Here is a 13,445-nt window from a genome sequence, read left to right as displayed (position 1 = left end):
TGTAATGCAGGATTGTGTAAAACAAGTCTCTGACACAACAGACAAATATGAATTACACCTAAGAGACATTTGGGGCATCAAATGGCTTAATTTTTCCCTTTGTAGAACCAGTATCTTCTTAGGGATGCTTTCACTTACCTGGAAAGCATGGAAATGGTAAGGGAAACAATTTTCATACTCAACCAAAACAAATTCTCACACTGCATATATTTTAACTACATTAATAATTTTCTATATTTCTATGTTTCTTTAAATATTCCTTACACTTTAGATAAATAGATAGATAGATAGATTACTTTATTCATCCCCGAAGGGAAATTAAGTCGTCATAGCAGCAGGTACATTTGAATACAATAAAATAAAATACAATTGAATAAAATAAAAAATATTGAGGTAGAAAGAATAAAAACAGAAACACAAGATAAATAGGTAGATAAGGTGCAGTGGCAAGATGATGGTAATAGAACTGATGATATGCTGGTAATGTTATTGTTAGACAGTATATAAAAATAGTACAGTATATATAGTATATAATATAACATAATATATGATAGTGATTATACCAAGAAAATAGCAGTATATAGTAGTAATGGCAGCAACAGTATATATAATAATAATAGTAAATATAATAATAATAACATGTACACATGTATAAATATGTGTATATAGACTTATATATACAAAGAATATACAAAGAGTATGATATAGTATGATATGATATATAGTAGAGGTATAAATATAAGTATTTGACTATACAATAGATAATATAATATACTATGAGTGTAAGAATATGTAGACAGAGTGTGCAAAGGACAATATTATTGTATAAAAAGATGTATAGTATCAATATGGTTTATATTATCACATATCACATATGATGTGAAGTAATTGTTCCAGTATATGGAGCGGAGTGCTGTACAGGGTACACAGCAGTGTTGTGCATGAACGAACTCAAAAGAACGCGCGCATTGAACGTGTCCACCTTTATGAGAACGATGAACTGAACGCAACTCAATGCCAAGTAATGAATTTGAACGGTGAACACGTTCATATTGTAGCATCCTCTCTTTATGTGTAACTGTATTAATGTCCAGCAAACACGACACTCCTATCATCCACCACTGTATTCTTCACTCCCCTTCCTCATTCACCCTTGATACGCCAACTCATCAGCCAATGAGAGCCTGGCATCCCATAAAACCCTACAGCCATTGGCCTAGAACTGTCATGTGCCCCACCCCTACCTGTTCACTGACCCTTGGGACATTTCAATACTTTCTCCTCAGGAGAGACGCTGACTAAATCGAATGCTTTCACCATGTCGTTGCTCAGTGCCCGTAAAATGTCGGCTATTTAGCCTAACCAATGCACGCGTAATGGGCTTCTGCGCAGGATGTGCGCACTGGGCTTCTGCGCAGAATGTGCGCAGTGGGCTGCTGCGCAGAATGTGCGCAGTGGGCTGCTTCGCAGGATGTGCGTGCGCAGTTTTTTTTCTTTCCCCCCCCCCCATTTTATTTAATAAAAAAATATATATATTTCATTTAATTAACCAGCCGTCCGGACCGCTCCATGAATAAGGAGGAGGAGATGTTTCTTTACTTGGAATGCAGCCACTTAATTTCTCGGATATACAGCAGGAGCAACACTCGCATCCCCTCTAGGTGGTCCGTCACTTCTCCTTATAAACACACTTTTAGCGTATTTTCCCACAATGCCCAGGTGCACTGGGTCTCCTTTTCCAATGGCAAGAGAAAGCAGAGACGCAGACTCAGCAACTACATCCGAGATCCGATGCACCTTATTATTATCTGAGGGATTTGTACACACTGTCTGATAAACATTCCGACAGTAAAGGCAAGGGGTAGTGATGGATAAGGTTTTCTTTAACAAGTTAAGTCTTTCATTCTCACTTTCCACCTTAAAACTATGACACGAATTGAACTATGAACTAGTTCAGAATTTAAATGGTGAACTATGAACGTGAACTATTCATGTTTACTTGTATGAACTGAACTTTGAACTAGTTCATGAGAGGTGTGAACTTGCACAACACTGGTACACAGTGCAAGGAGACAGGTATGTTTAGTACAGTTCTGTGATGGTGGCTCTGACAGAGGTAGATGAGTTGTATTGCGGTTGGGAGGAACGATTTCCAGTATCGTTCCTTAGAGCAGCAGGGTTGAATGAGTCTGTGACTGAAGCTGCTCCTTAGCTTGTCCAGTATTTTGTGGAGGGGGTGAGAGGGATTGTACATGCGACTTATTACTTGCTGATGTCTTATCTTATCTTATCTTATCTACATACATTTAGCTTACACCAGGTCAGCTGAACAGCCATACCAACACGGGGCGCTAAATGTTGCTATCTGTTGTGACTTGCACAAGCTCAGAGGCCGAGGTAGAAGAGGGACCAATCAGAGACAGGTACAGATTAACATCCCCCCGCCCAACTCTGTGTTCCGGATCAGACGATCGAGGAAACAAACCCCGGAACGGATGGAGATGAAGTGGCCGCGTTTCTTGCTCCTCGCGCTGGGAGCCTTCTCGCTGTGCTGCGCCACGTCTGGTGACAGCAGCGGCGTGAAGAAGATGAAGATGCAGTTCGCCACGGGGCCCCTGCTCAAGTTTCAGATCTGGTGAGGCGAACTGAGCGGAAACATGGGGAGTCATCAGCGCCAGCTAGCTCACCTCTCCGGCTAACAGCACCGCAGGCCGTAAAGATCAGTAGCAGCTTACTAGCAGGGGGTTAGCTCATGTTAGCATGTTTGCTAGAAGAGAAGGAGCATTTTCCAGTGATTTATTAGCGGAATGACTCGGCTACTGTTGAAACACATGGAAGGAAGGGTATAATACCGAGAAGTTTGGATTTTTAGACTTTCTCGTGAAGATTTATTTGAAATAGCCTCTCAGCTCTGCTGTCAAACAAGCTAGTTATCCGTGTACTTTCTTTGGTTCATTGGAACCAACGGCAAGGTGCATTACCAGCATCAACTGAATCTGTTATTGCAATATTACTCACATATGTGATCGTTTCAGTACTGCCTTCTTCTCAACATAGTCAAACAATAATGATAAACATAATGTTAGTTATTGTTAAACCCTGTTACAGTCGTGTGATGTGCTTTACTGACATTAAGGCTGTTTCAAATCCCAGTACAGTGCTCTGTGTGTCTGGAATTATTTTATATAACTAAAATTCTAGTTTGACAGATTATGCCTGTTAAGTAGTACTCCGTATAATCACAACATACAATCAATATATTTACCCTAAGGTATCATTTAGTCTGGGCTGTCACTCAGTTCCACCATAGGTTTTCCCTTTTATCGCCATGAATAGTTACACTTCTTCCTTCCGTTTATAAAAATGTGTGAACCTCTGTATGACTCAGCCACCGCACTTCACAATTATAAACCAAATCTCTATACTCTGACTCAAGCTCACGTTGTAGCTCCTTGAACTGGTGGCTGTTTAGTCCTCTGCTGTTGACACATTTATGGTGGAAGCGACAGTTGCCAGTGTGTTTTGGGTATTCATGAATTGCCTCGCTGGCCGGATCAAACAGTCTTGCGGGCTGCATACAGACCAGAGGCCAGACATTCCCCTCCACGTTTCAACAGATTGCAATTCAGATGTCAACGCTGAGCTCACAATGTAGCCTTCAGATCAGTGTGTTGTAGGCGCTGTCGCATTTGTCCCGCTGCATGTCTTTCTAACTGTGTGCTCGTCTTCCCACAGCATTTCCTGAGGGTACAAGCGGGTGTTTGAGGAGTACATGCAGGCCTTGTACCAGCGGTACCCAGACATCCGCATCGAAGGGGAGAACTATCTTCCTATTCCCGTCTATAGGTAAGAGAGTACAACTTAATCAAATGACGGATCGTTAACTTTGAGCTGTGTAAAGTTCTGGTCACTTTTCAGTTATCACAGTATTTTATGTGATACATTGTAGGGCACTGTTTGTAAATGGATTCACAGAATTTTGATTCTGAAATTAATCTGCATTTTAATGATCCGATATTGATTCATAAAAAGAAGGGATCGATCTTTCAATATATACCCGCCCACAGTCTCAGCGCAACACACACACAGTTTAGTTTTAATGTGATGAAGTCAGTGGCTTGTATTTGAATCAGAGGTTTGTGCACAGGTCCCAGGTGTTGTAATTAATGGTTTGGCATTTCCACTGAGACCCTGAGGTCCTCATAAGTTGACATGTTTATTGAGCTGTTAACAAACTCTCCAGAGAATAGTTTCATAAAAAAAAAAAAGGAGACCGTATCCATGCACCCTTGGCAACCAAAACTCTAGCCAGTGTCTCTGGAATATTAAGCCTTGTTCACTGACTGGTGGTAGTTCAGCCAGCTACACAAGTTAAAGGTTAAAGGTATTCACACCAGAGTGAATACCTTGCAGGATCTGTATTGCAGCTTGATAAATATAAAGTGTTAAAGTTAAGTTTTAGTCACTGTTATGACATTATTAATAATGGACCCCATTTTTCAGATACTGGTCAGAAAACAGTGGACCACTAAATCAAAGGATTGCTGCGATACTAAGCACTCTATTTAAAAAATCTAAGCACAAGGTCTAAGGCACATTCAACAGGTGGATATAGCCAGTTTGCAGTGTTGGAAATTGTATTAAGATCCAGTTTATTTTTCTATCTTCCCTTAGACACTTTTCTTCCTTCCTGTCTATATTCAAACTGCTGGTGATTGGGCTGATCATCATCGGTAGGGATCCATTTGCCCTCTTGGGTATGCAAGCTCCAGGCATCTGGGAGTGGGCCCAGGGGAATAAGGTAAGGTTTCCTGGAAACACAGGTAGAGCTATGTACCTATGGACGAGCACTGTAATTTGTATATGTATGGAGTCAGTATGATGCTGCCGAACATGCAGGTAATCACCACAGATATCACACACCAACATGACTTGATGGTAAAATGTCATGAAACTTTATTTACATCCTGACGGCTATCAATAAACCAAACAATTTGAGGAAAAGAATCTGGTCACTTTTACTGGTTTAGTGCACATAATATGCTTCCTCCTAATATTCTCAGTCAATTAGAATACATCTCTGCAAGATGGTCTGCCTACACCACACATGCATACAATTCGATGTCTCTAAGGCCGTCTTCGACAAAAAACTTTACTCTGCCTAGTGTTCTGGTGGTGAATTTGGTTTGCAACACGTGCAAAACGTTACAGAAGCTTAAATTAAAACGAGTCCTTCGACACAGCTGCGTGAAAAGCCGCAGACGCAGTTGCAGAAGCAAGCGCCGGCCTTTACGATCCATTGTGACAGCAAGATATGGAGGAAACAAGTGGAAAAACCACAGCCAGTAAAAATTTTGGGAAACAATTTTTTATGTGCCACTTTCTGATATTTCTCTCATACTTCTTTCAGATATATGCCTGCATGATGGTGTTCTTCTTCAGCAATATGATTGAAAACCAGTTAATGTCTACAGGAGCTTTTGAAATCACACTGAATGGTGAGTGTGATTCAAATCATTGTTTATTGACTGAATCCAGTGCTTTACCCCCACTGTTATTACACTCAGAACAACATTATATCTACAAACTAATCATTGTAATATGGATAGAGTTGTGTTACAAAGCACCGTAAACAGTGAATTTCCTTGGTTTGAACATTATATTTCTGTAGATGTGCCAGTGTGGTCCAAACTGGAGTCGGGTCAGCTGCCCTCCATGCAGCAGCTTGTGCAAATCCTGGACAACGAGATGAAGATGAACGTCCACATGGACACCCACCACCACTCCTAACCCTACTCTTCATGTCCTGGCTGGAGCTAAAATCCCCTCCATGTGAGTACGTCCATGCCACTGCTTTCACCAAAGAAATACTTTTAAACGTTGCAGTCTTTTTAACTCGTCATGTTTTTCCTCACCAGTGAGACATCACCTTCTCTTTCTGTCTCTCTAGGTCTGAGGTGGGTTTCTCACTGGGCTGTGAAGTGATGTTTATGAAGGTCTGCGCTGAAAGTAGGAAAACTGCTAGCACAGACTGGATGCTCCCATCACTCTTCATGATGTCCCTCAGAGACATCCCGCCCCTGACGCCAGAGTGGGATCCATGGCAACAGTGCCAGCCATTGTCATTTTTTTTGTACCATTCACACGATCCCAGATTTCATCCAGTTGACACCAGTGGATCCAAGAGGATAAATTTATCAATGATTCTCATAGTCTTTAACTCGTTGCATATATTTGATCTATGTGAATAAAACAGTTGTTATTTGTACCACTGAGCCATATGTAGAATTTTAACTCTATTCTATTCTTTAAGTAGCTTAGCCATTTAGGCAATGCAACACTTAAAATCATCACTGTTGTGAAAATAACATTGGAAAATTATGTCTTGGTATGATTTCTGAATAATTTTTATATTAACATAACTTGGAGGAAGCTTTGAAGATGAATAAAACCTATTGTAACTATTTAACTGTAAAGTTGTGGTGTTTGGGGTTACTGATTGATGTGGTAGAATAATGTGTTGCATATGATACACTGAGGAAATCTTACTTTTAGAAGAGGCTGTACATTGAAGTGGATAATTTGAGTCATCAGTTGTCTTATCAAGGTTTTAGTGGTTTAGTAAGAGATAACAGAAGACAAATCTGTTCCAAGTCATGAGTGCACATCTTTCAGCCATCTGCTCAACCTAATGTCATTAGGACGAACCAAGGCTCTGCACTGATTTGATTAGATGAGACAAAACAGACTAGATATGAGTCCAATGGAAGATGAAAACACTGAGCTATAGTGCTATAGGAAATCCAAAAGTTTGAATCATTGCTGATCTGTTGCATCTAAAAGGCTATTTTCCTTGTAATTTAATTGAAAATCAAATGATAAAATAAGTTATTCCGTATTAAACTCATATGGAACGCTTCAGTTGGTCTCCAAAATCCCCAAACTATGACGATAGAACTACAAATACTGTAAGCCAACACTAGCTAACTTACAATACACAGAAACAGACGTAGTGAGTATAATGTTAATTTACATTTACAAAATCGTAGAGTAAAAAGCGAGAAGCCATGAAGTTATATTTAACGCTTTCAACAAATTTGAGGCAAGTATTAACATTAGCTTGACACTTATAAAAAATCCCTTTCTGCCCACCCACCAAAACTTGAAGAGCAGATACAGGATTTGATTTGAAAGAAGGTTGGTTGCCACCCGCCAAGAAACTTATAACGAAGAAATTGAAGTATAGTTAAAGGAGTGGCTTCAAAGTATAGAAACAAATCACAAGGTAAAGAGAAGGAAGGAGATTGGCGGAGCAGTCAGGGAGAAGAGGTAGATCCAGTGGATGGTAGTAATGTCACGTGGCAGTTGGTTGCCACGTGACAATAAACTGAACAGAAGATATAAATTACTTATGACTGAACGTTATTACAAAGTGTTAGAACAAGGGGTTTCAAATTGACCACTAAACTACATACATTCCCCTTGCACCAGGCCAGTTGAACAGACAAACCGACAGGGGGCAGTAAATATTTGTACCGATTGTGTCCACAACACAAGATTTGAGACAGAGGAAGGAGCGGGACCAATCAGAGACAGGTACAGATTAACACCCCCCGCCTATCTCTGTCTTCCCGAGCAGACGATTGAGGAAACAAACCCCGGAACGGATGGAGATGAGGTGGCCGCGTTTCTTGCTCCTCGCGCTGGGAGCCTTCTCGCTGTGCTGCGCCACGTCTGGCGACATCAGCGGCGTGAAGAAGATGAAGATGCAGTTCGCCACGGGGCCCCTGCTCAAGTTTCAGATCTGGTGAGGCGAACTGAGCGGAAACATGGAAAGTCAGCGCCAGCTAGCTCACCTCTCCGGCTAACAGCACCGCAGGCCGTAAAGATCAGTAGCAGCTTACTAGCAGGGGGTTAGCTCATGTTAGCATGTTTGGCTAGAGGAGAAGGAGCATTTCCCAGTTATTTATTAGCGGAATGACTCGGCTACTGTTGAAACCAAGGGCAGGAAGGGTATAATACCGAGAAGTTTTGATTTGTAGACTGTCTCGTGGAGATGCATTTGAAATAGCCTCTCAGTTCTGCTGTCAAACAAGCTAGTTATCGATAAACCCTGTGACAGTCGCTACATTTGTACTACTTCTGAAGATTCCTTCATCTGGATGACTGAGAGTCCTCACAGACATGTCTGTACTGATATGAAGGTTATTTCCAATCCTAGTAAAATTTCCTGTGTCTGGAATTACTTTATAAAAGTAACATTCTAGTTTTATAGATTTATATGCTATGCCTGTTAGAGTGACGCCGAGATCTTAAATGCTGTGAACGAGACCAAGTGGTGCCCCCTGCTGGCATATACAACAACCTTCATCTGTAGGTCCATACCAATGTTACGATTTACAAAGCAATGTCAGCTGTAGGCTAATCAGTAATTAGAAAAAGATACGATTACTTTAGATTATCTGAAGATAGATAATTCTTAGAAAATACTGTGACGCCCATAACAATAATATGGATTTCGGTATGTAACGCCTCTTGAACGATGAAAACAACCAGAAACAAAACAAACTGTGTATAGATGTGTATAGATTGAAATTCAGATGTCGTGCTCCAGCTACAATTTACCGTTCAGATCGTTGTATTGTTGTCTTTCCCCCCTTTGTCCCTCTGCATGTCTTTCTAACTGTGTGCCCGTCTTTCAACAGCATTTCCTGAGGGTACAAGCGGGTGTTTGAGGAGTACATGCAGGCCTTGAACCAGCGGTACCCAGACATCCGTATCGATGGGGAGAACTATCTTCCTATTCCCCTCTACCGGTAAGAGAGTGGGAGATTGTCTGCCTTCTTACAATAGGATTATGTCCAGCTTTATTGAAGCAGGTGGAAAGCTGCCTGTGATAAGCCCTGATTTGACTGAGGCAGTGGAATTCTCATGCAGCCGTCCTTATCCGTCTTCGGGAGTTTTATAATTGTGGTTTCCTTGTGCAATTCATGTTGGTTGTTATTGCTGGCATACTGTAGATTTTGATCTTGGTATATTTGGGGAAGGTATGAGTGCTTGAAATATGCCGAGTTTCCAATTTGTTAGGGTCACCTTGTTAAAATTAATGCAGTTTAGTACAAAAACCCTTGTTACAAATTTTAACTTGGCAAAAATTAAGTAACTGTGGGCTGTTGGACTTTAAAATCGTCTAAAATAGGATTTTTTTTTATGCCAATTTAAAAATAAACTGATGTGAAATATCTGAATGAATTGTTGCAGTTGTAATATTTTTTTTGAAGGTGATGTATGATTCCCTAAATTCTATATATGACTGTGCTTTATTTCTGTTCTGTGTATTGATATTGGTGCAGACAAGATTTTTGATGAAATTTTAATCTTGTAGTTTTAATGTTGGTGGCCTTGTTGGTCACAGAGTGAAGCATGTGCAACCTCTATTTGAATCAGAGGTTGGTGCCCAGGTCCCAGGTGTTGTAGTTGAATAGATGTCTGAGACCCTGAGGGCCTCATCAGTTCACACGTTTAGTGAACTCTTGATAAACTATCCAGAGATTAGTTTCATCAAAGAAAGGAAGAATTTTTGACGTCTTTCTGTCATAATAACCACTTCGGCTAATGCATGATGTGTTTCATTGTTGCCATAACAACAGTGCACTGGTGCAGTGTTGGAAATTGTATTAAGATCCACTTTCTTTTTCTTTCTTCCCTCAGACACTTCTCTTCCTTCCTGTCTATATTCAAACTGCTGGTGATTGGGCTGATCATCATCGGTAGGGATCCATTTGCCCTCATTGGTATGCAAGCTCCAGGCATCTGGCAGTGGGGCCAGGGGAATAAGGTAAGGTTCCCTGGAAATACAGGTAGAGCGCTGAACTTATTGAACAGAGCTGTAATTTTAATATGTCTGGACTCAGTATGATGATGCTGCTGAACATGCAGGTAATCACCACAGATATCACACAGGAACATGACTAGACTGAAGAAATGAAGGAAAGTGTGCTGTTTGTGATGCAGCTGTGTGAATAAACTCTGCAAAGTACAACCCAACCCGTGGAATTTCATCAACTGTATGTTCAGGGTCTTCAGGTTGTGTTGTTAAATGTGTCCTCAGGGATGCACCCATGCTAAAGGCTCAGAGGGAGCAGACTGATATTAGGAATTAAACAATCTTGCACTATAGTATTTTTGTGTGTTTCAACAGAAAGCTGTGGCTGACAAAATTATGTTTAAAATGAAATACTTAATTACATACATAGCATAAAGATTTAAAAAGCATTTGTCTCTTTAATTTGTTTTGACATCACTCTATTGGACTCCTGCGGCAGCTCTGTTAGTGTTTAAAGCTGCTGTACATATATTATCAGAACTTTATGTCCTGACAACTATTAATTAACCAAATGATTTGAGATGCGTAATCCAGTCTCATTAATTTATCTAGGGCTTGTAATTTGCTTCTCTATATTCTCACTGTATCCTAATCTCAATCAATAAGGAAACCTCTGTGCGAGGTAGGCCTGTCTCACGTATACATGAAATCGGTCAATTCCTAACAATTCTGCAAAATGAAGAGAATAACAAGGGACAAGGCAACAAGGTTCAAAATATACATCCGGTCCCAGGAAACCTATGTCAATATGTCCACAGCAAGTAGAGCCTTATCCCCTCAAAGTTTCTTAAAGCAGCTTCATGTTGACCTGTAAATAGTGCAGTGTGTTCATATCATCGGTCTTTGTCGTCAGTGTTGAAGTGATACAAATGTTTATTTTTAGTGCATTACTATAATAATTGGGGGAAAAATTGTCAGTAAAATAGCTTGGGAAAATATTTTTTCGAGTGGAACTTTCTAACTGAGATTGTTCTCATGCTTCTTTCAGATATATGCTTGCATGATGGTGTTCTTCTTCAGCAATATGATTGAAAACCAGTTAATGTCTACAGGAGCTTTTGAGATCACACTAAATGGTGAGTGTGATTCATATCATTGTTTATTGACTGAACCAATTGCTTTCCCCCACTGTTATTACACTCAGAACAACATTATATCTACTAACTAATCATTGTAATATGGATAAAGTTGTGTTACAAAGCACCATAAACAGTGAATTTCCTTGGTTCGAACATTGTATTTCTGTAGATGTGCCAGTGTGGTCCAAACTGGAGTCGGGTCAGCTGCCCTCCATGCAGCAGCTTGTGCAAATCCTGGACAACGAGATGAAGATGAACGTCCACATGGACACCCACCACCACTCCTAACCCTACTCTTCATGTCCTGGCTGGAGCTAAAATCCCCTCCATGTGAGTACGTCCATGCCACTGCTTTCACCAAAGAAATACTTTTTAACGTTGCAGTCTTTTTAACTCGTCATGTTTTTCCTCACCAGTGAGACATACTTCATATCAGTGCTGTGTTCATCACCTTCTCTCTCTGTCTCTCTAGGTCTGAGGTGGGTTTCTCACTGGGCTGTGAAGTGATGTTTATGAAGGTCTGCGCTGAAAGTAGGAAAACTGCTAGCACAGACTGGATGCTCCCATCACTCTTCATGATGTCCCTCAGAGACATCCCGCCCCTGACGCCAGAGTGGGATCCATGGCAACAGTGCCAGCCATTGTCATTTTTTTTGTACCATTCACATGATCCCAGATTTCATCCAGTTGACACCAGTGGATCCAAGAGGATAAATTTATCAATGATTCTCATAGTCTTTAACTCGTTGCATATATTTGATCTATGTGAATAAAACAGTTGTTATTTGTACCACTGAGCCATATGTAGAATTTTAACTCTATTCTATTCTTTAAGTAGCTTAGCCATTTAGGCAATGCAACACTTAAAATCATCACTGTTGTGAAAATAACATTGGAAAATTATGTCTTGGTATGATTTCTGAATAATTTTTATATTAACATAACTTGGAGGAAGCTTTGAAGATGAATAAAACCTATTGTAACTATTTAACTGTAAAGTTGTGGTGTTTGGGGTTACTGATTGATGTGGTAGAATATTGTGTTGCAAATGATACCCTGAGGAAATCTTACTTTTAGAAGAGGCTGTACATTGAAGTGGATATATAATATGACTACTCACTTTTAATATAAGGAAACCTGGGAAGACATACAGAAAATCTGCTGAATGGCTTAAAGCTAACAGCAGACAAATCTGTTCAAGTCATGAGTGCACATGTTTTAGCTCAACTTAATGTTATTAGAATGACCTGAGGCCCTGCACTGATTTGATTACATAATTCAAAACAGACTGATGTTACAGTGCTACAGGAAATCCAACATTTTAAGCTTTTGATGAATCTTCTAGACAGGTGATATAGTGACAGACATCCCTGAAGACACTTGTGGATAAAGGCTCTTTCATTGTCGCTTATCATATGAGCACTAACTGCTAGAAGCCTTTGGGCAACAACGTGGAGGTGAGTGACCTATGTGGTCTTTGGCAGCTGGTTCTGACAATGCTTAATCAGGCACTGATGAAGATTCTGAATGGCCAGGAGGGTCCTGTCCCTGGCTGCCAATGCTATAAGCTCTTCCTTAGTTGCTGACGGTCCTGAAGTAGGCCTGCCTGTGTCAGATTCACCCTAAAATGTACAGTTACCAGATGTCATCGTTTAAAAACCTAAAAATTTAGTCAGTGTGTGTGTTACATGAAGGTCAACGCTCAGTTTTTGAGTGTTGACCTCTGCACAGCTTGTGTTGCAGAGCCGGAAGCTTTGGAAGTGCAAGGTGAATATGTGATGATAAAGAATGTTAACAATACTTCACTTTTACCTGAGCACAGCAGGTGCCCACGCTGAACTTTGCATGTTGTCCTTGAGCCAGGAAGGAAACAAACACTTGTTTCCTCCCGAAGACTCGGACCCCAACAGCTTTGTTGAGGGATAAGAAGACGGGGTGCAGGGGACCCCCCCACCTCCATCGACAAACTCTGGCACCTGCCTCGTCCAAACACTGACCCCCTGATGTGTTTAAGGACAGCCTGTAACATGAACACAAATACACAAACATACACAACACATACAGTTAATGGCACACCTGAAATGGATTAAACTAATAATATATATATATGTGTAATATCCTTATATATTTGTAATATCCTTAATACCATATGTTTCCATTGCTGTGGTAACATGCAGCCCTGCCATCAGACTGGAACACGGCTCTCATCACTGGATTGGGGGCCTTGATGTCATCATACACGATGCAGACACTTCCATTTTCTTCAGTGACCACAATGAGAGCCAAGTGGCCTGAGGGATAACTGTAACCATGGCGATAAGGTTGGGAACACCCACTGTAGAGCGCACGTTTCATTGCATATATCATCTTCTAACATAAATGATCTGTTCTGGATTAAAAAAATTCACTCTTAGATGTTCTTATGAATTCTGTATTATTTTTTTAATTAAAAAGTCTTATCACGCGATATAAAATCTCCA

The 13,445-nt window shown here is 40.5% G+C and overlaps 2 protein-coding genes across 4 annotated transcripts; both read left to right on the top strand.

Annotated features, from left to right (window-relative positions):
• The first annotated feature begins 2,455 nt into the window (after positions 1-2,455).
• Positions 2,456-6,464, top strand: LOC133968762 (thioredoxin reductase-like selenoprotein T1a). Of its 2 annotated transcripts, none has more exons than XM_062404946.1 (6): positions 2,456-2,635; positions 3,736-3,846; positions 4,675-4,801; positions 5,411-5,498; positions 5,672-5,836; positions 5,951-6,464. In XM_062404946.1, exons 1-5 carry the CDS (start codon positions 2,496-2,498, stop codon positions 5,788-5,790), a joined length of 585 nt encoding a protein of 194 aa, XP_062260930.1. In that variant the 5' UTR covers positions 2,456-2,495; the 3' UTR covers positions 5,791-5,836; positions 5,951-6,464. The 2 variants fall into 2 exon arrangements, with proteins under 2 accessions (XP_062260930.1, XP_062260929.1); XM_062404945.1 differs by having other exon boundaries at positions 2,457-2,635; positions 5,672-5,832.
• A 1,161-nt stretch (positions 6,465-7,625) lies between these two features.
• On the top strand, positions 7,626-11,952 carry LOC133968688 (thioredoxin reductase-like selenoprotein T1a). 2 transcript variants are annotated; one of them, XM_062404862.1, is made up of 6 exons: positions 7,626-7,807; positions 8,706-8,816; positions 9,712-9,838; positions 10,875-10,962; positions 11,135-11,295; positions 11,438-11,952. In XM_062404862.1, the coding sequence occupies exons 1-5, from the start codon at positions 7,668-7,670 to the stop codon at positions 11,251-11,253; spliced, it is 585 nt and encodes a 194-aa protein (XP_062260846.1). In that variant the 5' UTR covers positions 7,626-7,667; the 3' UTR covers positions 11,254-11,295; positions 11,438-11,952. The 2 variants fall into 2 exon arrangements, with proteins under 2 accessions (XP_062260846.1, XP_062260847.1); XM_062404863.1 differs by having other exon boundaries at positions 11,135-11,299.
• Positions 11,953-13,445: the final 1,493 nt, after the last annotated feature.

The sequence above is a fragment of the Platichthys flesus genome, chromosome 14 (genome assembly GCF_949316205.1).
Source record: "Platichthys flesus chromosome 14, fPlaFle2.1, whole genome shotgun sequence".
Lineage (NCBI taxonomy): Eukaryota > Metazoa > Chordata > Actinopteri > Pleuronectiformes > Pleuronectidae > Platichthys > Platichthys flesus.
Note: the sequence above shows the minus strand (reverse complement) of the source record. Positions and strands in the feature narration are given on the sequence as shown.